The 26014-nt window shown below is 37.1% G+C and overlaps 1 protein-coding gene across 5 annotated transcripts in view; it reads left to right on the top strand.

Moving 5' to 3' along the window:
- EPHA7 (EPH receptor A7) overlaps positions 1-26014 on the top strand; it is a 170160-nt gene that overhangs the window by 131898 nt on the left and 12248 nt on the right. Inside the window, exons 8-17 of one of the 5 annotated variants that reach the window (XM_054162592.1) lie at positions 3561-3669; positions 4362-4417; positions 8276-8389; positions 12244-12429; positions 12996-13057; positions 14488-14697; positions 15784-15933; positions 20389-20582; positions 21657-21812; positions 22977-23846. In XM_054162592.1, coding sequence (XP_054018567.1) covers positions 3561-3669; positions 4362-4417; positions 8276-8389; positions 12244-12429; positions 12996-13057; positions 14488-14697; positions 15784-15933; positions 20389-20582; positions 21657-21812; positions 22977-23091 — 1352 coding nt within the window. In that variant the 3' untranslated portion in view covers positions 23092-23846. Of the gene's footprint in view, positions 1-3560; positions 3670-4361; positions 4418-8263; positions 8390-12243; positions 12430-12995; positions 13058-14487; positions 14698-15783; positions 15934-20388; positions 20583-21656; positions 21813-22976; positions 23847-26014 lie in introns of those variants that run through there. The other 4 variants (XM_009909854.2, XM_054162591.1, XM_054162590.1 and 1 more) reach the window with 4 other exon arrangements.

Genomic DNA, 26014 nt, shown 5'->3' with positions numbered 1-26014 from the left:
AGTAGGGAACTGGTTGGGAATAGCATGTGATATTGGAGTTGAAGGTCAGGTCAGGTCGGGCAGAGGCAGTGAGTTCTGGGTGGTGAACAGTTGCCTTATACACCCCTTGTTTTATGTACTATTTCATTAGTATTATTGTTATGGCCGTTGTTTCTTCTCTCTTTGTGTTGTTCTGTTAAACTCTTCTTATCTCAGCCCATGGGGTTTTATCTTTTTCTCCCAACTGTCCTTCCCATCTCACCAGGGATCATTGGTATCACTCAAGTGGTAATTTTGGCTTTTGATTCACTGCAGTCTTTAAGAGTTATGTTAAATGACTTTTCGACAGTGGATATGAAGATGAGCCTGTGCTTTTTGTAACCAAAGGGGATTTTGCCACTTGTTACAGCAATCAGCATCATGGTAGAAAGACTCAGCACAACCTAGCATGAATAAAACTTTGCTTTTTCCTCTTGCTATGAATCAAATCAAATCAAGCAAGACTGAAGTAATATGCAGACATAAAATTTATTCCTAATGTCTGAAATAACACTACTACAAATTTTTATAGAAGACATAGGGCATAATATTTAAGAAAGTAGTATTTGGCCTGAAATGAATCCAGATTATCATTAAAGCTTTCATGGTGGAATTCATCAAGAATTCCTTTCTGCAAATAATACTTTTCAGGTTGCCTGCAAGTGAAAATGTCGCTGGAGGAGCAGCACAGCTTTTACAGCTGTGCTTCTGTTTTTTCTTCATCCTGTTGGGTTTTTTTGCAAGGGATTGGGGGGTGTTTGTTTGTTTTAATCCTGGTTGGTTGGTTTTTTCTTAATCCTCCTGAGTGTTTGAATATTCCCCATTGTTACACTCACATATTTAAAAGATGTGTTTAACTCTTTTACATTGACACATACAGGTGTCATCCCCTAAGTCTGAGCACAGTTTAAGCAGAGGTAAAGACATACTTCCCTGACATCACCATTCTGGCATCATCAGGGGCAAGTAACCGTGCCATGCACCTCCTGAAAGAATCACCTGTACCCCAAAAGCATTCCTTTAAGAACACACTAGCATCTAACATTTCTGACAAACCACACTGATCATCCCAGAGGCTGGGTTCTAATTCACCCTTACAGTAACAGGCTGAGTTGATCACACAGAATTGGGAATCAACACATTGTACCTGAACAGAAGCAGATGTCTCAGACTGCTGTCACTGAATTCACATCAGATCATGCCCACAATCGGAGTTACTTTATTTTGACATAAAAGTATATCAGACATTGCATCCCACCTACCCCCAGTTGGCCTGTCTGCCATGTCCCCAAAGTGTTCCATAGCCCAAATAACATCCTCAGCTTACTTCCAGGGTGTACCAGTACCCAAAGTCTGTAAGACAGTTATACAGTTCAACCCACACACATATGTCAACCTCTATGCACTGAACTTGTCTCCCAGATTAAGTGTCATGCTGTGCTGGGTATTTTTCCAAACCCTGTTGGATGGATGCAGTTTTCCACCTCTATCATTGCGACAGGATGACTTTTTTACTTTCAAGTGAGGTTTGCGCTGAAGTTCAAAGAGAGGAGGGAAGAGTTTTAGGAAATGTTCTATTTCACATAAATTTGGTATTGTTTGGGGTTGTCTGCTTGGATGTCCTGGTGATGTTACAGGAACTGAGTCGTAATAACTTATGCCCCTATACTCTCTCATGAGAAGTGACCAGTAATTTGTGCAGGGTTTGGAGCACAAACCCTATGAGGAGAGGCTGAGGGAGCTGGGGTTGCTTAGCCTGGAGAAGAGGAGGCTCAGGGCAGACCTTATTGCCGTCTGCGACTACCTGAAGGGAGCTTGTAGGCAGATGGAGGTTGGTCTCTTCTCCGAGGCAACCAGCGACAGAACAAGAGGACACAGTCTCAAGCTGCACCAGGGGAGGTTTAGGCTGGATGTTAGGAAGAAGTTATTCACAGAAAGAGTGATTGGCCATTGGAATGGGCTGCCCAGGGAGGTGGTGGAGTCACCATCACTGGAGGTGTTTAAGAAGAGACTGGATGGGGCACTTGGTGGTATGGTCTAGTTGATTAGATAGTGTTGGGTGATAGGTTGGACTCAATGATCTCAAAGGTCTCTTCCAACCTGGTTAATTCTATTCTATTCTATTCTATTCTATTCAAGTTCCAGTAGTGGCATGTATGTATGTGCAGGCCTGCAGTAACATCCTACTATTGAGTTACTCAAAAATAAGTATTTTTTCTTTTCAGTTAAAAACCCCATACGAATAACGAGATCATCCTCACTTGCACTGGTTAGAACATAGAAAAGTTACAAAGTTTATTTAGAAAATAAAATTGATGCGAGGAAGTGGTGGGGAATCAGGAGGTTTGTTATTTTGGAGGGGAAGCAGTTGGTATAGGCCAATGTCAGTGAAAAAATTCATGTTGATTGGCTCACTTCTCCCCAGAGAGAGCAAAGAGAAGACTCTTCTATTTGTTTCTGTGGGAATTTCTTAAGTCTGCAACAGGAACCTGATCCTATGGAATTCATACAATCTTCATGTAGACATTCCTGTTCTGTTACTACTACCACCAGTTCACCATATTGGCATACCATCTACAATTTAGTTTAGCAGCTATTGTTTGGGTTTCCTTTTCCTTTTCTATCTCTCTGCTGCTTACAGAGGAGTCACATTTTCGTAGTCCCTTGCTAATCATCACTGCCTGATATTTCCTCCTTTATTCTCAGTCTCTTGGGCTCAGTCCTCACTGTTATAAACCAGCAGAGCTCTATAGAGTTCAGTACAGCTGTACTCATTTAATGTGACTGAGTACATGGCCACCCTCATTAGACATTTAACAAACCTTGAGGTTTCTCAGGCTAAGTATTTACATCCTCAGTTTACATTAATGTGACATGCATACATTTGCATATATTAATAGCATTGGCATATCTGAATAAAAAAGTGCAATAATGTGTGGATATTTTAGCATGTAAATTCTCTGAAGCATGGATAATTCCACTTTGTACATGCAGAAGCACCTTTTAGTTGCTAGCAGAAACAAGTGATAATAATAACAATTTGCAATGATTAATAGCAGTTAGAGATAGAAATACAGTAACTAGGAGATCTGTGTTAATAGGCAGTGTTTCATCTCAAACATTTTTCTTACAGTTAGACACTATTTCATGGGAACCATCAAAGTCCTGTCAACCAGTTCTGGAGGGATATCCAGGCCTTCCCTTTTACATAGGAGTCAACTCCAGAGCAAAACAGAAGGCAGCACAGCAGTCAGAGGGATTGGAAGTGTCTGGCGGTGTCGCTGGCTTTTGGTTAATAGCTATACCACATAGCCAAGTCAATTCCAGTGTACCTCCTTTTTATTCCCTGCAGACCATTACTAACTCTTCCAACATTTGGATGAATTTCCAGTTGAAGCCCTTATTCAGATTAACTTTATCAATGTAATTGTTTCAGGCAAAGGTGAACAGTCTGCAATTCATGATGGTTGACTTCATTTTTTTTGCAATTCTTTTTTAGGGAATAATTTTTCATTAATCTCTGCTCTGTGCTTTGTTTGTAGCCACAGCTGTTTCCAGTGAACAGAATCCTGTTATTATCATAGCTGTGGTTGCTGTGGCAGGAACCATCATTCTGGTATTCATGGTGTTTGGATTCATCATTGGGCGAAGGTATTGCAACTTACAAAGGCATAACCATATCTGACCTGTCTTGTGAACTCTTCAGACGTAGTCTAATCTGTGATAGTAATTTGCCAAACTGAAATGGAAGTCGTTTTTAGTAGGGGCTATTTTAATTTAAATCCCATTATCAATTATACAGTTTGTCTCCTTACTTTAGCAAGACACGCTTAAATCAAGATGTTCTTTTTTTGTCCTATGTAAATGTGCTGTAAAGGAACCCCTAGCAGGTTCTTTACCTATACTCCTCAAAGTCCCTTTTTCTGTTCATTTTTTTTTCATGTGGAGAAGTCTGACACTTTATCTGATCAGCCTTGAAATGACTTTACATTCAAGAAAAAGAGGCACAGCAGTAGGTTTAAGAATATCCTCATGTAAAACAGTGTTCTGCTTTCAAGTTCTTTAATCCTCTGTTTTATCCATAGAAGCTTTTCATTAGAACTAGAATTTTCTCTTTAGAACCTGTCCCAACTGGTATTTGATACAAAAGCCTTTTGATTGCAAGTGTTCATGATTTATTTAAAACTTTACTGTCAAGAGAATTATAGCTGAAACTTTCAAAGGGCCTACAGGAGTTAGGTGTCCAGTGCCTGAAAATCCCAGCCTGCAGAACTGATATTGTCAGGACTTTAAATGTAAAGTAAATCATTATTTACCAGTCAAACTGGTCTCTTTCTTTTCAGGCATTGTGGCTATAGCAAAGCTGATCAAGAAGGGGACGAAGAACTTTACTTTCATTGTAAGTGTTTTGTTTTATTTCCCTTCTTTCAAAAGTTCCCAGCTGCAATAATGTAGACAACACTAAAACAACACTGTTAGAAAAGACAAAGCCATAAAAAATTCAAAAATGCTGTGTAAATAGCAAGTGGGAAGTTCAACATTGTAAAAACACAAAAAGAATGTAGATTAAAGTCAACATTGCTCACACAGACAGTTTTATTTCCGTGCATGTGTATGATATACTGCTGTTTTCATTTTGCCTTTTTTTTTTCTTTGGGTTCCTTTGAATATGTGTTTCACACTGTCCTAATGATCTCTCTAAGGTGCAGTATCTGAGAGACCTTTGGCTAAGTTTTACCTCAGATTAAGAAAATGTGGGTCACAATGAAGCTGTTCTATTCAAAAGTTGTTTTCTGCTACTATGAATATGGTAGCCTCAATAGTTACAAAATATAATGCCCTTAAAAACCATAATATTGAATATTAAAATAAAGGTTAGCTACTTCATTACTGTTCCCTATTCTAAAATCAGCTGCCTAGCTAAGAATTTAAATCACGGCTACCATCTGAACTAACGCTAGAACCCTGGGAAAATTCAATTGAAAATGGAAAAGGAGAGGAAGGCTTACACAAGAATAGTTTAAGTTTTATCAAAATAGTGGTTTAAAATTTTCTTATTTTAGCCCTTTCAGCTGTAATATAATTTTGAGAAAAAAAAATATATCATTTAGAATCAGTCACAAACGCATGAAGTATGGTAAAACTAAGTTGAAAATTATTTTGAGTTTCTGAAATTGCAAAACAACAGAGTAGAATTATACCAAATATGTAATTTGACACAGAACAATGCCTGGGTTTCCAGTCTTCTCTCTTTTCTCATAACTCTCATATCAGTAGAACTTGCCATTTAATCATGCTGTGCTGTATGTAGCCTTTGCTGTATGCCAGTAATTGCAGCTGTATCTTAAATACATGAGTTTTGTTTTGGTTTGTTTCATTTTTTCTAATGGAAGCAATATGGTTTATCTGATTTTACATCTGTTAAAAGCATGAGCTGTTTTCAGAATGTAAAGTCACGTGGAGAATAAAGTAGCCATTAGTCACCAAATCATAGCAGCTTCTCCATGCACGCCTCATTTAAATGAGCATTTCTAGCCAAAATTCCTCAAAATCAGATCAAGGTTTCTGTTTCACCTTTCTGCCCTGAAAATGAAATCAGCTGGAATTTGTTCATGCTTCCTGAGTTTGGTTGTGTTGCTACCTAAAATCGCTTAAATGCAATAAGTATTGAACTTCAGTCAATCAATTCATAATTTGTGGGGAAATAAAAAAGGTGGAAAATAGTAATTGGCTAAGAATTTTTTTACCATCACTTTGCAGTGCAGCTGATTTTAAAGAATTCATCAAAAAGTCTTATGTTACTTAAATACTGCTATTCTGGGAGTGATGAATTTCAAATTTACCTCTCATGGATGCAGAAGCTTTTCACATCTTCAGAAGAGCTACTGCTTTCATTTTTGAAATCCTCTTTCTGCCCTTGAAAGAAAAGATCATCTATGTAGTCAATACATGTACAAAAGGAATATGCTGCCTAAATAATTGCCATTATTGGTGGCGCTTTTTTGTTTCAGTTAAGGTGTAAATAAATTAATGTGAAAATTAATAAGAAAATACTAATAGTTGGTCCAGACATAGTGATACTTTTTAAGTATTCAGTTCTCCCAATTTACTCTCATGAAATCTGGTTATCCAGCAAATTGGTCAGCTCAGATAGAATACAGTCTTTTAAAAATTATAGCACCGAATACAAGTCACCTTTTGCTAAGCTATTTTAAATCATCTGTCAATTGAAAGTGTAGTATTTCATTTTATTTGATACCTATGTACAGAAGGAGATGGAACCCAGTGTTGTCTGTGGTCATGAGCTTGGACACAGAGCTGTGAAAACCAGTTTGGTGTATGTTTGTTCCACAGCATGTAGACAACTAACTTTCTGCTGTGCTGAGGGGCTAGATTGGATTATCAAAAACATAGCTTACAACAGACAATGATTTCACACAAAAACTTACAAATAACCTTTTCTTTAAAGCAAATTCTAAAGCGCTGTATTCAGTAGAATATCACATGGTTCCTTTCGGTCCCCCTCAGCTCTCTATGACCTGAAGTGATACACTTGAAGATACAAGTACAATGGAAGAGTTTAGTCAAGCAGTTCAGATTTATATTTGCTTTCCTCCTACAGTATTCTTCTAACAATGTCTTCAAATACAGGCCAGTATTATTTCACAATGGTATGCCAGGATAACCTGGACAAGTCAAAACGTTTTATGATAGCTTGAATAAAGAACCATTAGAGGCCTACATGAGATTTACAAGTTTACTTCCAATCCAGGCCCATTACCACAAATAGAAAAGGATGCTTCTTTCTCCATTTCCCTTCCTGAAAGCACTATTATGTAGGAAGTTACCCTACTGATTTTTTTCTCACTTTCTTTAGTCTATTTTGATTTTCAGAAATGAAGATTTCTAATTTTTAATTTTTTTTTTTCACCATCAATGCAATTGGAAGACGAACATCTGTTTAAATACATAATATGGCAGATAACAGTGTCTGGGCAGCATGCAGAATAAATTCTCCAGCTGGAAATTTGTTAGATTAGTCAAACAATTTACCTAAGTTTTTTTCTTCTTGTTAGAGATTGTGGGGTTTTTTTTAGGTATGGTTTGGATTGTTTTTTCCACTAATATCACCTGAAACACAACTACATAATTGCTAAGATTTTTTTCCCCAATATATTTTTGAATTTTAAATATTTTCTCTTCAATTAAAAGGTTACAAAGCAACCATAAATTATTTGTTTTGTATTAACTTTTGGTCCCATTCTTGTACATCAGTGTATCAGAGGAACATTCCTTCATTTTCATATTGAGTTTTAATTCACTGATTTAATTAAAGTTCAAGATTTTAATCCTTGTGAGCCAAATCTGTTTCATAATAATTGCTTGATTAATAGATTCCTGAGTTGCTCTACTTTCACCAGAAGTTTCTACTTTCACTAGAAGAGCAAAGAATAATATTCCTGAATCAGCAGCAAACTGGGGGATAAAACTACATGTCCAGAGTGCTATTGCTGCCTGAGTTGCACCACATGCTATGCTGGAAAAAGAGGAAGCAAAGACTAAGTTGTGGCAAATTATTCCCTTAGGTTCTTGAGAAAGGGAGTAATTGTGCCACAAAGCCCACTTCCCCTTCGTATACCTTCACAAGCTGACTACAAGTGTTACACATATTTATATTCTAGTGAAAGAAACATACTTAAGGGTATAAATTCTGTGTGCTGGGAGTAGTTTAGCTTGGCTGTTTCCACAGTCTGCAAATACTATTACATCCAATAATTTAACCAAATTGAAGTAGGTGGAGGAGCCTTTCAAATTCCACTAGAAGATAAAGATAACAAAGAGATGCTGTTTGCACAACAGGATAACCCATCCTTACATAGAGAAGAAAAGAAAGTTTCACATCCTCTGCTGCTCTTATACTCCTTCTCCCAATTAATTTTTGCTCCCACTAAAGCCTTGTGTTTCATTCCATTGAGCTATATTTAATATTTATAACTTCTTTCACTTTAAGGAGGATATGCAGATGCTACTGTTAGTCATTTTTAGAGATGGGATTGTTTATTTCTGTTGATGTGCTTGTAGATGATGCCTAAAACTAATGTCGCTTCTTAGAGCAGCTCTGACTCAGGGAGTGTGGAAGTAGCTTCACTCTTCCGAGGAGCACTCTGAATAATGAAATTCCGGGGCTGACTGCACAATAAGTGCCTTTGCTTCATCACAGTCATGCTTTCTTACATCATTACAGTTAAATTTCCAGGCACCAAAACCTACATTGACCCTGAAACCTACGAGGACCCAAATAGAGCTGTCCATCAATTCGCCAAGGAGCTAGATGCCTCTTGTATTAAAATTGAGCGTGTGATTGGTGCAGGTAAGGCTGCCATGGCTTCCTGATTCAACTGTTCCATTTAGCTGGGATCGAAACTCATACATCATAATGACAGGCAAATAATTATTCCTCAAGTACAGAAGAACTTTTTTCATTTGCTGGAGTGGTTAAGAGCAATGAAGCTGCACTCGCTTCTAAAATGTAAAAACAAACAACAGGGGGAAAAGTAAGAACCAACATATAAATAAGTAAATGAAGAGTTTTGCTTGACATTGAAAGCTGGTGGGTTTATAATTCTGTATCTGCTGTTAAAAATGTAATTGGGAAAGGGGTCAGTTTTGCTACCTATTATTTCCTGTCAGAGCAAAGGCGTTAAGCATGAGTGGAAATTCTACTCCCTTTCCTTTGTGAAAAAGGGCTTTTTGACCTGTGAATTTTGTTCTTGTGAGTAAGAAAAACTGGCTGCAGCACAAAATCTTAAATAGAGACTATGAAGGTCTTGTTTCTGTATAACAAAATCTTCCCTAAGGCTGTTGGTTTTTTTTTTGTTCTACCATTTTTCTTTTTGCTATTTTATGAATACAAAAAGTTATTGTTTAACTTCTCATGATTGATTGTAATTACACCGGCATTACATTGCTTTTCTTCCTCTTGAACTGTCTACCACCTACTTAAGCCATGGTGTTCATGCTCTAAAAAAGCAGTTTCATTTGTTTGCATTAATAAGATATGTGTCATTTTTATTGCACTACTCCATGCAGTGAAATTAAGTTTCCATGGGTAAGAAAAATATCAAATACTTTGGATTCCTGAAGGAAATGTTCTCTCGCTTTCTTGCTGTTTTATAAAAGTATTAGTAGAATACTGTTAAAATCACCTTATAGTTTAGCACTGTAAATTATATACTGTGGTATTATTTAAAATGAGAAAAAGAAATACCTCTGTTTTGCAGCTGGTTTACCTCTAAGAAAATCTTTGCACTTAGAATTCACAATACTTCTTTAAAGTAAACTCACGCATGTTGTATCATGTCTTAAACAGGGATTAGTAACATTGAAATTAACAACACTGCTTGAGAAAATTATTCCTTCAGATGAGTAAGAGCATAAGAATCCTACCTTGCTAACTAGTCATTTTTGTGAATCTAGAATGGTAGAATCTAGGGAAAAAAAATTATTGAGATTTATCTTGTGTTTTGAGTGAAAAACCTATCAGCACAGCAACAGTTCACAGCACAAAGATGAATTCAGTTGGACTTCAGCAATGCCTTCTGAGCAAAATGCTGAAAATGCTTCGGTTGCAAATACAAATTTTCATTTGACTTTAATGAGTGTAACTGATAGCAAAAAAAACCTTCATGTGTGTCAGTAGTTTTTGTGAAGAAAGTTAATTAGAAGTGATATGGTGAAAGCACAATGTGTATGGAGTTTAGCTATGGCAGTAACCTATTGATGTAGATAAAAATCAGAGGCAAATGTGATGCAGTCCAGGAACAACAGAATAGTAAAGACCAAAAGAAGCAGCTGAAACTCATACATCAAAGAAGAATACAGTTTCTACTATAGACACTACCAGAAGAGCAATTTAGCAGTCTCACTATCCATCTTCAGTGCTGGCCACATCAACTGTTGCGTAGTGCCATGTCTCTCAGAGAAACAGGGTGCAAGTATGCTTTGTGCTCAATTTGCATGAGGGATATGTGCTTTTCTTGCCAACATTTTCATTACCATCCTGCTGAGGCCACCTGTCAGATACAGAATATGGTGTCCACTATATGGAGTCCTTGTTCATACCACACATTTTTTGGTTTTAGCCTCTTCCTTGTTGACATGCTGAGCTAGTGGCCGTGTGGCTGTTTAGTATTCCCACCCTTGTCATATTTTCTGGATCATTTTTGGGCATAATTTCAGATGAATATACTATTTTCTTGGGAATAAAAGTAGTTCATTGGCTAGCATCCTGGCCTGAAATGGATAATATCGAAGTTCAAGTTTCTGGTTTGACAGAGTGTGAGTGATCTGCTTTTGGAAATCAATCAAAATCAGATCACAGACAGCTGGAAAGGAGTTAATCCTTAATGTCTTCTTTGCCAAGTACCCTAATTACCTGGCTCTGAAATATCACACACACACATATGCACTTGTGTCTTGTTTTTGTTGTGGAAACAAATTTTGGAAGGTACGGCTAGAGAAAATTGTTATCCTTTAGGAAACTCTTGCAGGTAGGAACTGTGAATGAGGTGAGTGGTGAACTCATTAATAGTCATCCGTATTGCTAATGAAGTGCAGAAGGGATGTTAAGGCAACAAACTAAGTGTGTGAGAAGCTAGTTGTTGTGCATGTTACAGTCATTCTTCATGGTATTCATAGCTATGACAACAGATATTCAAACCATGACTGCAGTATACAAGGACAGCTGAGGCTAATGCCTTACCTGTGCTTCAAGAACAGTTGCACTGTCTGTCCAGTTAGCTCAAGTACAGCATGGTGTTAACAGAGGTATATGGAGTTTATTGGAGATATTGTTGGATCAGTGATGGTGTCCAAAATAGACCTCAACATCTATCTCTTCAGGCATTCATTTCCAAGCAGTCCTCTGTTCACTGCCAGCCAGACACCTTGCTAGTATGTATATGCACTTAAGTTCTGATCACATGTAAGTTTCTCAGGACCCTGGTCTATGTCCCACATGGATTCTCTAATACAAAGTCTCTGTTTTAGGCTTTCCTAGTCTCTGTTTTAGTCTTTCATAGATCAATCATTTTTCCAGCCCTCAGCCTAAACCATGGAAATACATGTGTCTGCATACCTGTGTATACTTAGTTGCTTAAAGTTAAGGCGCTCCACAAGTAAGCAGAAGATGAATTTTAAACTTGGTGTGATTTGGAGGAGGGACTTGGGTTTATATCCTTCAAACTCCAGAGAAATCTGCAGAGTACCAGATTATTAAATATTTTTGTGATTTTTTTTTTTTTGAGAGGTATTTCCCTTTGCTCCTAGCCTTTTCTCCTGTTTAGCCCAAGAAATTTTTCATCCTGGCTGCAGGTTAGGGAGTCTCTCTCTCTCTCTCCCTGCTGACATGGCTGTGAAGTAGTAGTGAGGTAGATGTCTTACCATTCAGCTCCACATCTCACATACATGCTTCCATTTTCTCTCCTGTCTGATGAAGTCAAATTACTTCTCTCCCAAATAATGCTTGCTGAGGCTTTTAAAATATATTTTTTTTTATATATATGTGCTTGCTGGTTGATGCACCTTTTATTTTTTTTTTCACATACTTCTTCAAGATCCAATTTTCTGTTAGCTTAGAAGCCTTTTCAAACTTGTGTTATTTGTTTGGTTTTGTTTAATGTAACAAAATCATTATAAGTCACACCTTTAATTTTATAATCTGCAAAGTAAATTATCCTGCTTGAAGGTAATAATGTAGTGCTTCATTTAACACCATAACAATGTTAAATTAAAAGCAGCTCTGAAAGAGTTGCCTTTTGAAAAAGCAAAATATAATTTAAAATCTACTGGATCTAAAGCAAGGAAACCATGTAGAACAAAATCACATTTTCACCTAGAAATGGTATTACTATTTATGAGAAAATATTTTCCTATGAAAATAGTTACTTCATATTTATTTCCTATTCGTCAAAAAACATGCTACAAGTTACTAACAAGTGTTTTAAAAAGATTAGATTCCTGTAGATTGACTTAATGTGAAGTGTTTACTCCATGAGGTACTTAGGTAGCAATTCGTAAAGCATCTGCCTATCTTTGTGTTCTTAGGTAATGCCTTTAAAATATGAACATTCCACATGCTTGGTTTAAGAGCCAGTTGTATCAAGGCCTAAAAAGAATATTGATATTGTAGTCAGAGTAAATCAGTGTTGATCTCCTTCATTTTAGGAGAGTTTGGTGAAGTGTGCAGTGGACGTTTAAAGCTTCCTGGCAAGAGAGATGTTGCAGTAGCCATAAAAACTCTCAAAGTTGGTTACACCGAGAAGCAAAGGAGAGATTTCTTGTGTGAAGCAAGCATTATGGGACAGTTTGACCACCCCAATGTTGTTCACTTAGAAGGGGTCGTTACCAGAGGTAAGCAGCAACCTGATCTGTCAGTCAATAACAACAAAGTGGCAGAAATTACATTAGCTTATTTGTGGTCAAAGATTCAAATTATAAACAGGCTGCACACTCTTAATGGATTTTCTCCTGATGCGTAACTAACTAAAACAATACTTACTTTATGCTACAACCTAAGGAAAAAAAATAAGATGCATGCATGATTAAAGGATGAAATACTTTGAAATATATTATTTTTCTAGTTTCATTTAGCTTCAAAGACCATGAAGAGAGATAAGGTTTCTTGTGTCCTTTCATATTATCTAAAGTGTCATTATTCCAGAGTCCTGTTCACACAGCAGGAGTTAGGAGAACACACTGACATTTTGATTTGTATGGTTTAATTTTGTGAATCATGACCACATTCCATGCAGACATTTAAGAACTTATTAGAGCTCAGTAACAGTGCTGGAGGCCTTCAGAAATGTTCATTGTCTCAACAGTTCAGTCTTCCAAAGGAGTAACATGTGTTTTATCAAAAAAAGGCACTCCGTTTGTGTTATAGTTTCTCAAACAAAATCTGTCTTCTTTTCTTTCAGGGAAGCCAGTCATGATTGTAATAGAATACATGGAGAATGGGGCCTTAGATGCATTTCTTAGAGTGAGTACCAAAATGAAAATATATAGAAACATATTTTAAGTGACAGATATATAATATTATATATTGTCACTTTAAAAAAACAGGGGTTTATATATGTGCATATAGAATTATAGAATTGTCAGGGTTGGAAAGGACCTCAAAGATCATAAAGTTCCAACCCCCCTGCCATGGTCAGGGACACTTTCCACCAGATCAGGTTGCTCAGAGCTACATCTAACCTGGGCTTAAAAATTTCCAGGGATGGGACTTCCACCAACTCTTTGGGCAACCTGTTCCAGTGTCTCACCAACCTTATGGTGAAGAACTTCTTCCTAAAGTCTCATGTAAATCTTCCCTCCTCTAGCTTGGATCCATTCCCCCTAGTCCTATCACTACCCAACATCCTAGAAAGTCCCTCACCAGCTTTCTGGTTGGTCCCCTTCAGATACTGGAAGGACACAATAAGGTCTGCTTGGAGCCGTCTCTTCTCCAAACTGAACAACCCTAACTGTCTCAGCCTGTCCTTTTAAGAGAGGTGCTCCAGCCCTTTGATTATGCTTGTGTCCCTTCCAGCACATCCATGTCTTTCTTGTAAAATGTATACTTGCATGATATGCATATAATTAAAATTATTTTTAGGCTTAAATGGAACTTGACAAATACTACCAGTCCCCTACGTTACATCCGCAAAACCAGACCAGAAATGAGAGGATCAGACAGGATCACATGGGAACATTCCAGGAATTTAAGTGATTTAATGTGACATAGACATGGTGTGTTTGATTATTGCCATCAGCTGAAGTTAAAACCACTGATACCTGAAGCCAATTTTCTGCCTTTTGGGAGGGGAATTTTATTGTGTCAGCATGGTAGAAATCAGCATGCAAGAATCCCTAAATGAACCATGGTAGTGTTTAGGAGAAGAACGAAGGTAAAAAGAAGTGCAAGTTCACCACAATTTCAGTTTCTGAGTGTGCTTAGAGCTGACTCTTTACTAGGTGTACAAGATAGTATGTGATGGTGTATAAACACTTTATAGAGAACAGAAAGATTGTTTGTTTGATGAACTACAAGCTATGAATAAAATTATCAGTAGCTAGGGCTCCAAAAGGAGGTAGTTCTTGTTTTCTTGTATAATTAATGCTGAGAGATGAAAAACATAGAGGCAAACTATAAAAAGCTGTGCACCAGGTAATCTCTCTTAGAAGAGACTTTCCATGTCTTAGCCAGAAATTTATAGTGATTGGCAAGTTTTGTTACTTCTAGTACATTAACTACGCACACATTTCTCTTTGAAGAAAATAAAACTTGTGTTTGAAGCAAGTTTCTTTGCCTCAGGATGCATTGCCACAGAAGTAGTAAATATGCAGAGTACTTAAGTTATAGAACTAATTCTTATTTCTCTCCTCAGCTATACTAACAGGAATTGCTGCTCCTTTTTTCCCCTCCAGAAACATGATGGGCAATTTACAGTCATTCAGCTAGTGGGAATGTTGAGAGGAATTGCTGCTGGAATGAGATATTTGGCTGATATGGGATATGTACACAGGGATCTTGCAGCACGCAATATCCTTGTCAACAGCAACCTTGTTTGTAAAGTGTCAGACTTTGGCCTTTCCAGAGTTATAGAAGATGATCCAGAGGCTGTCTACACTACTACCGTAAGAGAAATCTGTGGTGTTTAGTAGTTTTGAGATGTGTTTGCTAAGAAAAATGTATCTTCCAGATAATATGGATAAGAGAATACGTTACTTGGCTCGGGAAATGTTAACCACTAAAAAGGAAAGAAATGTATGCAGAAATCTGGCTCTAATTAGGGACTGATATTTTTCTGAAAACATATCTTTTTATTCGGTGAAGTTCTAAAAATTTTGCACAGTATTTTTGTTATTCCTTTCCTCCTGATTTTGTGTTTTAACAAATGGGAAAGTTTTACCCATAAATATTTTAATCGTCGCATTTACGCGGAGTCAATTAAAATATTTGTAAGCTATTACTTTGTTTTTTTCAGACTAGATTGTATCTCTCCAAAAGGCTGACTGGCTTGAGGCTAGACAGCGACAAAGCTCGACTCCTGTACTTTCCCTTGCTTTTGGGTGGGACACTTTCCTTAAATAAGCATTCATCAAGCACACTATGCTCTTTATTCTTTTGCTGAGCCAGCTCCACTTTCCCACCCATGGGGCCTCCTTGTACCTATTTTCTCATGCTGAGGGAAGGAGAGGCCCCTGGAATCTGCTCCAACAGGCGCAGGGATCCAGGAAACCACATCGGTGTTCATGGCTGTCACTCCTGCTGCTGGGCTCTAAGTGGTATCCTATTTTAAAAACATCAGTCCAAGATTTCAGAAGAGCCATATGACAAGTCAGTGGGTTTATATGAACAGGATGATTCCCTTCATCTATTGTCAGCCATCCAGGAGTTTAATGAGTAGTGTAAATCGGATATCTAAGCAGCCCCTTAAGATCAATAAGGAGAGAAGCACTACCAGTGAAATGCACCCAGCTTAGCTTACATAGGTATCTATGTTTCTGTGGTCCAAGTGTTTTAAAAGCCTAAACTTCCTTAGACTCCTTTGAAAAGTCTACAGTCCGCTATAGTAGATGATATAAATGCTGGTTCTGATCCTGAAGAAAGTAGATATAAATGTAGTCTACAGAGGATGATGTGTTAATTTTGTGGAGAAAAAAACCCGATTTTAAATTTTTTTGTTTGGTTGGTTTGTTTTGTTTTGTTGTTTTTAATAGGGTGGGAAAATTCCAGTGAGATGGACAGCTCCAGAGGCCATCCAGTACCGCAAATTTACATCAGCCAGTGATGTGTGGAGTTATGGAATAGTTATGTGGGAAGTAATGTCTTACGGCGAACGACCTTACTGGGACATGTCAAATCAAGATGTAGGTTATACTTTGTCTAGGAGCATGTGTGTGTGTTAGGAAAAAACCTGCTATATATCACAGAAACATAAATGTTGTTTCACTATATATGCATAAAGTGTTGGGTTATAAATCAGATTTATCAAAATGCTGTAGATGTCTCACAAAAGTTACAGAGCTCTCACTCTTCACCTAAATCTCTAAATTGTTCTTCTGTCATGTGGATACTGTAGGTTTCTGTCTCAAGTTTCAAGTAAAATTGGAAGATCAAAAATAGTAACAAAGTGCTCCTCACTGTATTACACTTAAGCATAGAAAGAATTGGGTTTTATTTCCTGTAAAAAAAAAAAATTCAGAGGTTTCTGACTTCAGAGCAATAACTGAAAAAAAGTTGCTAAAAATCTGAGCAGCAGTTAATGACCTACTTTGGCATTTTCAAGTTAATTATGCTGATTTAACAATACCCTTGTTTGCATAATATGTGACCCAGAGCAACAGGTATGCAGTAATAGAACAGATGGGTGTTAATCTTGATTGCTGACAAATTTATTAATACGGAATGAACACCGAAGAAAAACCATGCAAGTAAGAAAGATGTCAGAAAGAGTCCCATTTAAAGTTCTTCAGATAAAGATCTTGAGTGTTTGGGTCTTTTTTTTATTGTTATTTTATTTTTTTGATTGAATGATCGACATCAAAGCTGGAAAAAAAGATAAAAGTGTAAATGATGAGTCCGTTTGGCACAGTGAAAAGTTGTTAATACTTGACAGGTCTCAGTGTCAAAGATTTCATGGACTGTCAAAATATGGGCAAACAAGTCCTTGGGGCAGAGAAAGAGAAATATTTACATTCCCTAGACACCCAGTAGAGTTTCATTTCTTTTGACACCTTCCTTCTGTAGTAGATTCAAACATAAAAAAAGTCTGACAGGAATATAAGATGCCTCAAAGGCAAACCTTACCTATCTTTCAAGGAAAACTTTTAAATAGGGGAGAAATTTTGGTATCTTCATGCTTCTTGTCAGATTTTGAAAAGTATTCCCTCTATTGAAACCTGAAAGTAAAGTGCATGAATGAACCTCTTGCATAAAACAACTAATTACCACTTCTTGCTGTTTCATCTCTTTTTAGCATCTTACATAATAATCTTCAATAGCACATAGTTAAAAGATGCATCGATTGCTCGGTAAAATAATGTCAAATATACTTGGATGCTGTGATCTTCCCAAGTCATTGTGTGGTCTTTGTATCCTCCCAAAAAATTTACATACCCTGCCAAACCATAGATAAACCTACGATGCAACAATTTTGAATCATCTTATGATTAGTTATTTATTTTCCTTCACATATACCAATGGGAGTATTTAGCTCGAATAAAAGTGCTAATAAGTCTCTTCTAAATTTGCATATATACTCAGGCAGTTTATCTCTCTCAAATGTTTAATTTTGCCTAAAAGTAGATGTGGGTATGGTCCCAGATGGATACCAGACCAGATTTCCTTAAAAAATAAATTTTCCTGATTTTGGATCTTTAGCCTGTGTTGCTTTAATTCTACTCCTCTTCCTTTAAGTCATTGTTTTAACCTGACGGAGGATACAATTTTGTGTTGTAATCTCTTTTTAAGCAAAAATCCTCTTTTTAGCAGTGACCTGGAGCTAGGGTGCACCAGAAGAACACTTATTCTGCAAGCTCCCCACAGAGGCACAGCAGGCTCAGCACAGATGATTCACAGCTTCTCTGAGCAGTGGGTTCCCCTCAGTTTAATCCTTGACAGTAGCCGTCAAACTGCTGCACTATATTCCCTTTGTAGACTGCTGGTGCTTGCTAGTTTTTGCTCTCATTTGATTATTGAGCCTAGTGGAGATTAGATCTTTGTGAAAGAACTTAGGGTACACTATCAGCTTAGCCTTACATTTTTTTTTCTTTTGCTGTGTTCCCGAATTTATTACCTTTATTGTGATTATTAATTAATATTGTTATTATTATATACCCAGAAGCAGAATGATAACATTACTTTGTCCAGTTACCCATATTTATTATTTTGTTGGCAACCAGTGTGTGCAGTGAACAGACCTGGCCGCCTTCTAATCTGCTTTGCATCGTAAGATAGCCTGATTTTGATGGAAACATACTTGACTCTTCACAGTTTTCTCTTTTTGTCTTTGAATTTGAAAGACAAAACTATTTGCAGAATTTGAAAAACAAACTAAAACAACTCAAATCAATTTTACAATAGAAAAAAAGGAAATAGAAACTCAGTAAACACTCCAGCTGTGTTCTCTTTGTAGCTTTGCTTATGTGAAGAAAAAAATAATTTCCTACCTCTATTCCATTATCTCCAGACAGTGACTTTTGTAATCCCACCTTTCTTAGTAGAGTAGATGCTAGTAGTGCATCAATTTTGTATCAACTCTTTCTTTTTTTTCTCTCCAAATAATAAACTTGACTTATTAGTATTTTAGAATTATTTGTTTGGTTTTGGTTTTTTCCCCAGTGCTTTGTGTATTGTCAGCAATTCCATCCATCCCTAGCTAAGTCATTATTTTATATTTCCTAGTTTCATTCTTGTTGCTCAGAATACACATCAAAGAAACTGATTCTGCAGTATCACTTACCTTCTTGGATACAGTCTTCTCTAAATAGCTTACCAGTTCTAAGGGACTTGGACAACTTTGGTGGTTGTGTTACTGTTACCTGCGTTTTCATTCTTCGTTGGTTTTCTCTGCAACTGCTTTGTAGTGAATCATATGTAGTATGCATAAAGCATACCTTTCACCTTTTAGAAGCCAGAAATTTATGCATTACTTTTCATGGCACACCAATTGTCCTACACAACTGCAGATTATTTTTCACTTTCATTCCACTCCTACTTCTAAGCATAAGGAGCTGTTCTTTTGTTTTTCCTCTTAATAATGCTTTAAAAGATCTTACATGTTCATTTTCTTTCCTGTATAATTCTGTTCTCCCAATTTTTCTGTTCTGCAGAAATCCTCTCTCCCCACCCTGCCTGACAGATAACTTCACTGTCTGTAAAAGGTCACCACACGCATTCTTCAAGGTGTGGGTATTACTGCAGGAATTGAATATTTTCTCAGTCTTTTTTTGAGTTATAGGGCAGTACTGTCATTCTAAATATTCAGACAGAAAGCTGAGAACCAGGGAGATGAGGCAGCTTCCCTGAGGTCAGAAGGACATTCTGTCACACAAACCTGCAGTAAGTGCCCTACCACTGGGCTATGCCTCCTCTTTTCACAAAACTTTCCTGCAAAAGGTTTTGCTACAATCATGGATTTCAGCCAGCTTTTTGAAGATCATTTTGTATTCTTTGCAGGTCTGACTGCTTTGCAGTCCATTGCTTTTACATTCCCTCACACAACCTATGCAATATTTTCTATCTGAGGTTATTATTTTCACTAAACCCTGGATATTCACCAACTTTATTTATCATATCATATCTACTTCCTAGGGCTACATCCAGAATAGCTTCTGATCTTGCTTTCTGTGCAAACCAAGGGAGAAGACGGTCCTATGCTCTACCTTTCAGGAACAAGCACCCTTCCTTAGCAATTCTAATACTGCTATGTCAGTCAATGTCAGTATACTTGAAATCCCCCATGAATGGTGTTTTAGCCCTTTCTCACAAGCCTTTCTTATCTGCCTTGCTTCCTGATGTGCTTTCTTATCCTGCCCTCAAGGTTTACAACAGTTTCCTGTGATTTTACTTTACCCGTTTTTATTTTTTACTTCAATCCAAATGGATTTGGCTAAGGAAGTCAACAGGTGGGTGTAATTCTTGGTTCAGACATTTATGCTCTCCTACAATCATATCATAATCTAGCAGCATCTTTTATTAAATCTAGCTTTCTGTTTAGGTGATATATTCAAATACATTCAGCCAGGGCTTCCTCTCTCACATGGCGCATTTCTGCTGCTTTATCATTAATATAACATGGTTAGACATAGAATATAACTTTATTTCTTAACATTTTATGTCTGTTAAACATTTTTCTTGGACCCTTTTATAGTGTCTTCAGGCTTTCTGTATTTCATATGTGCATGCACAGATCCCTATCCATTTACAAATCAGTTACTTCTACCACACACTCTTCCATAAAAGCCTGGGGGCAACTCATAATGCTTTTTGAAATGACTCCATTTATCAATCTATCTGTTGCTGTCTTGGTGAATTTAATTGTTGTTTCCCCACTGCTCACTTGACTAGGTAATATAGCTATGTTCTGCACACACAGAACAATATGCTTAATAAGCCCACAGATAAAGTCAGGGGAATTGTTTGAAAACATGAATACTAGTGTCAAAACAACAGACTCATATTTTCAAAGCACTGATGATAAATTAAGATTTGTTGTGGGTTTTTTTTCTATTTTTTTCCCCCTTTTATTTCTTGAACTGGGTAGTAATATATATGCCTTAGATGTTCCTTGATGAAAAATGATTAACTATGTTGGCTACTAGGTTATAAAAGCAATTGAAGAAGGCTATCGTTTGCCAGCACCCATGGATTGCCCAGCAGGACTGCACCAGCTGATGCTAGATTGCTGGCAGAAGGAACGTGGTGAAAGGCCAAAGTTTGAGCAGATAGTTGGTATTCTGGACAAAATGATTCGAAACCCAAACAGCTTGAAAACACCACTGGGAACCTGTAGCAGGTAAGAAAAGCTTTAGTCTGTGTTCTTATGATGCTGAATGTGGCTGGGTTCTGGATTTTCTCCTTGGTGGCTGGTTCCAGTTCACAATTCATGTGTCTCGGTTCCTCCTTCCTACTGTTCCCTGTTCTTCCCTTCCCTCATTTACCTTTCTCTTTTCATCATGCTGAACAAAGCCAAAAAGGACTGTCTTAACAATATAATCAAAATAACAAAAGTAAATATCACAAAATTAACACATTTCTCAGTCAAACTTCTGCCTGCTCATCACTCTTTCAGCACTCTTGCCTTTAGCAGTCTTTATATTCCTTGCTTCTTAAAATCAAGTCTGGTGAGCAAGGATCATCTATTGTAGCTTTGTATGATGCATCCCTTGCCCTAGGAACTAATGCAGTAGAAATAGTAATTAATAATGCTCATACTTGTCCAATGTACTTTGACATGCTACACTCTAGTTTTTTACCTTTCATTTTCTGGCTTTACCTACTTTCAGTGATTGCATCTCATTTTATTTATGGTGTAGCTTTTAATGGCTTCTTCATAAATTTCAGGTGGATTATATAATTATGGTGATCTTTTGATCTGCTAGCTAGATCAATGCACTAGGGTATCTACTGGGCTATGTTCCACTCCTGGTTCTTCTATTGACTGATTTGCTGTGACCTTGAGCAACTTACTTTGTGTCTCTGCTCTTTCTTTGTCTTTGTTTTGTCCCATCCAATTGAATAACAGGAATAGCTACAACTATATTTTCTGAGATGCTTGAAAGAATAGCATCTTTACGTTACTCAGCAACTTTAGTTGCAGCTGCTGTGACACTAGGTTATAATGTTGATTTTCTGTTGGTAACGATAGTCCATTAGGCTGATTTTGCTTGCTCTGACCTTTCATCTTTTACGTGAATAAACTTAGGAAGTGCATATTGTGAGCTACAGAGTAGTCAAGAGCTATACCCAGAATGCTTCTACTCTGAACATTTTTAATACCCCAAACTTACTTGACTCTCACCTTGCTGAATACATCCTGATGTTTTACTCTCTTTGGAAACAACTTACTTTCCTTTTTCCTTCTTCGTAGACCAATTAGCCCTCTTCTGGACCAGAACACTCCCGATTTTACCACTTTCTGCTCCGTAGGCGAATGGTTACAAGCTATTAAGATGGAAAGATATAAGGATAATTTCACAGCAGCAGGCTACAACTCTCTTGAATCAGTTGCCAGGATGACTATTGAGTAAGTTAGCACTGGGCATGTTTAACTTGCATTTAGGGAATTTATAGGTAAAATAATACACAATGTTCAACCTCAAAACTTTACCCTGAGTACAAACATGGCACTTGGGGTTAAATGAGCTGGTTTAGCAGCTGATGATGTTATATTACAGTATCTCACGAAAGGACAAATTCCCTGCTACCTATGTGTGGCATCGCTTTTTCCCCTGCTTTTTAGACCAACTGAAATAACACCAAGGGGATAGAATGTGAGCAAGAATGTGGCCATTTCAGAGTATGTATGTATAGGAAAATAGTCAGTTTGCCTCCACTACTTAATTGGTACCTTTTTTCAGACATGTTCTAGGAAGATGTGGAATTTCCTTCTAATTGGCCAAGGGCTGTCTGTGTCCTGCAGGAAAAGACTTTGCATCAGGGTAAAAGTCTAGAGAGGCAATACAATTTTCCAAAGGCTAGCATGGCCTGTAATGGTACTGCCATCTTAAACAGGTCTTCTTGGCACCCTGCAATCAATGTTCTTGTTATGGTGGTTGTCAAACACATGTAATTCCTCTTTCAGAGAGCTGTGGTTTTCTAAATAAGTTTCTAAACAATATTCTGGAGTTTGAAACCCTACTCTTATCTGCCTGTTATCACTAGGGATCTCAGCCTATAGCTTGGGAATTGTCATCAGCACCCACTTCTACTAGGTCAGAAGCACTACTAATGGTGGAACTGAAACAGCTCCTTGTCTTCGATTTGCATGATGGATATGGGTTAATATACAAAGAGTTTCTTTAGGCATCTCTTTAGGAAGCCAAATATGATCCACAAATCTTGTATTTATACATAACTTTGTCCTGAAAACCACCCGAAGTATTTTACAAGAGGCATCTTTTTCTTTGGGTGTCCTTAAACGCCACAATGAAGTATTATCCTAGTGCAAAACATGCCGATGTTATTCTCAGATGTGGAGATACATGCAGTGCAATTGCATGGTGCTTGCCATGTAATTGCACTCTTCACTGAGAAGCTGAACAGTGCCTGTATGACCTTCACAGGACTGAGCTGAGGTTCCAGTGTAGCTTCTGTGTTAGAAACCTGTATCCCAGACCACTATGTAGCTTTGACTCACAGTAGCGGTCTAACCTGAAAAATTAACAATGTACGCATTTATCTTCCCCAGGGATGTGATGAGTTTAGGGATCACGTTGGTTGGTCATCAAAAGAAAATCATGAGCAGCATTCAGACTATGAGAGCACAAATGCTACATTTACACGGCACTGGCATCCAAGTGTGATAGACATTTCTCCCTTATGAGGGAGGTGACAGACTGAGAGAACAGCACTGGCCTTCAGTATATATGAAGTGCTGCTAGAAGACACTTGATTTCCTGGGTCCTTCCTGCAGTGAATAGAAGAGCTACAAGAAGCACCTACAGACTTGAACTCCTAAGTGCCACCAGAATTTATGAAAAGGGAATTAGGATCCACCAGTGGTGGCAAGGAAAACAGCAGTGACAATAAACAAAGTACTACCTGAATAAACATACAAACACCTTGAGCTCTCTAACCTCCTTTTTATCTAATAGACTTTTTAAATGTACATAAAAATTTAAAAGAAAGAATATATTTGTCAGATAAAATCATGATATTATTGTTGAATTCAACAAAATATTTTCCTTAAATCTGTGATTTCTGAATCTTTTTTTAATCATTTGTGTTTATTCTTCATAAAGACTTTCTTTTAGTATGATGTTTATATATTTGGACCTTTTTAGTGCTAATTCTATGACACATTACTACACTGGGTACCTCTGAAGGATTATTTGAGTTCCTAGAGATTTGAGAAGCATGACCAAGCAATGTATATCTGTCCAAGCTTTGGTATCCTTTTGTGCCATTTACTTTTGTTAAATCAGCAGCATATTGACATGGCTAGCTAATTGGCAGAGAGTCAGGAAAATGCAAGTTGCCAAGAGCTCTGATATTTTTTAAAGAATTTTTTAAGGTTAGACATATACTATCTTTTCAAAGAAAAAAAAAAAGGAGAAAAAAAATATAAGGAAAAAAAATAAGAAAATAAAAGAAAAAGAAAAAAAAAAAAAGAAAAGCAATAATGACCCCTAAGTAGTTCTAGGCACTTTTAGCAAATTGTTTGCAAGATGATTTTAATGGACTAGAGTTAAAGTGAGATATATTCGAAGATGTAGATCTGCAGCTGTAAACCTGCTGAGACACTGCGTTGAATGGCTAAGTGATTGTAGGAGTGTCTCAGAACGTGGGTGCAGTGCTCCAGTGTTATGTAAACCATTTAATCTGAGCACATCACTTTTTTTTTCCTTTCTTTTTTTTTCTTTTCTTTTCTTTTCTTTTTTTTTTTTTTTTGTCCAGTACTCTGCATCAGCAAATCTGAGAGACGTAGCTGGCATATATTTTATATGAGTTAAAGCTGTATGCAGTCCAGCTGTCGGAATAGGGACAGAGCTTTTATATGAGAGCTGTAGAGCAAGAGGCAAGGGGCAGTTCAAAATTTTCAGGTTTTTTTTCTTTTCAGTGCAAGCTTTTGCTGCTCTGAACAGACATGCGTTTGCGTGCTTAAAGAGACACAACAGCCATTCATCAGGAACACAGCTAAAAGAGGAGCTGCTCAATGGAGTATCTTTTTACATCGTTTCCTCAGATGACAATTTTTTTTAAAGAATTAAAATATTTAACTATCATAAGCAATAATGAACAGTGTCTTTACAGATATTGCAGGAATGTATGTGAACCAGAGAAATGCTTTAACGAAACCAGAACAAAACAAAGCAAAACAAAATCTGAAAATCATGAACTACCCCAGAAATGAAATGCTGTACTTCCAAAGAGTCTTGGGCTGCTTCTATTGATTTTGATAGCGAAAGATCCCAGGGATCAGTCATAAATTGGTCTTGTTTGATAATGTGGGCATCCACACAAAAAAAATAAAAAGAAAAAGCAAAACCCTGTAAATGTTCCTTTGTAAACCTTGTAAATTTTATTTATACTCTCTTGTTTTGTACACACATTTATGTGTAGTGAGCTCTGAAGACATTGAAAATGCACTATATTTTTCTATTTTACTTGCAGAGCATCACAAACAAACATGTATATTCAGTGCTACATAATGTGTTTTCCCACATTTAGGACCAAAGATAGTTATCAAAAACTTAAATGCATCATTTCTCCCCGCCTTTTTTTTTTTTTTTCTCCTCCCTCTTTTTAGATCACTGTACAGTATTATATTTGTCATTTTATTTATTTGTTTCGTTAGAAAAATCAAGTTTGGTTATGCTAATTTTTTTTTTTTTTGTCCTCCCTGCCTTTGTTGAAGAAAAAAAAATCTGTAAAAAGCTTTTAACTAGCATAATCCCGTTACGTAGACACTTCCATTTGTAATCTTTGTAATAGACTGTAAATATATTTTTGGAACTATAATGCAATGTGCATAAGGGTTATTTTTCAGTGTCCATATATGATTGTTTATACAATTCACAGCACTTTACAGTCATGCTGAGAAGCCTAATTTATTGCCTGGATTTGGGCAGAGTAAGAAAAAAAAAAAAGGTGAATATTCTTGTTTCATACTAGATTGTCATTCAATAGAAATGGAGTTATTTTCATGTATGCAGCTCGAGATGGCTTTTTAACTATTAAAATTAATTTTCTAGTAGTGGTGCAGAAGTAAGGTGCAGAGTAGACTGGGTGGGTGCCCAACATTGAAATTTGTGCACACGAGTACTTAGCCAAGGCACTTCGAGTAGCCATTGGAACACTCTTAATAAACATCCATTTTGTGTTATAACAAACGCTAAGTGCCTCACTGCTGGAGTGAGCATCTGTGGACAATTGCACAGGGTGCTTGTCAGTTTCGCTGCTGCTTAGGCACCCAGCTATGAATTTAGGAGTCTTAAGTTCAGACACCTTCTTCCTTATAAATCTCGGCTATTGTTTCTAAGGGCTTGGCGATTAAAGGTGCGATGCACCAATGCTGGTATTGCTGAGAACCCACAAACCCAAAATGCAAGAGAGCTGAGGCCAGACTTCACTTTTAGGACTTGCTCAGTACTCTGAAGCACAGAGGCCTCAAAGCATGTGTGTTGACCTGGGCTCACACGTGTAAAAGTGAGAGCCCTAATAATATTTCTTCCTTATTTTCCTTGTTTGATTTAAGCCATCTTTTTTGAATAGCAAATATATTTT

The sequence above is a fragment of the Dryobates pubescens genome, chromosome 6 (assembly GCF_014839835.1).
Source record: "Dryobates pubescens isolate bDryPub1 chromosome 6, bDryPub1.pri, whole genome shotgun sequence".
Classification (NCBI taxonomy): Eukaryota; Metazoa; Chordata; class Aves; order Piciformes; family Picidae; genus Dryobates; species Dryobates pubescens.
This window is presented reverse-complemented; position numbering and strand designations above follow the sequence as displayed.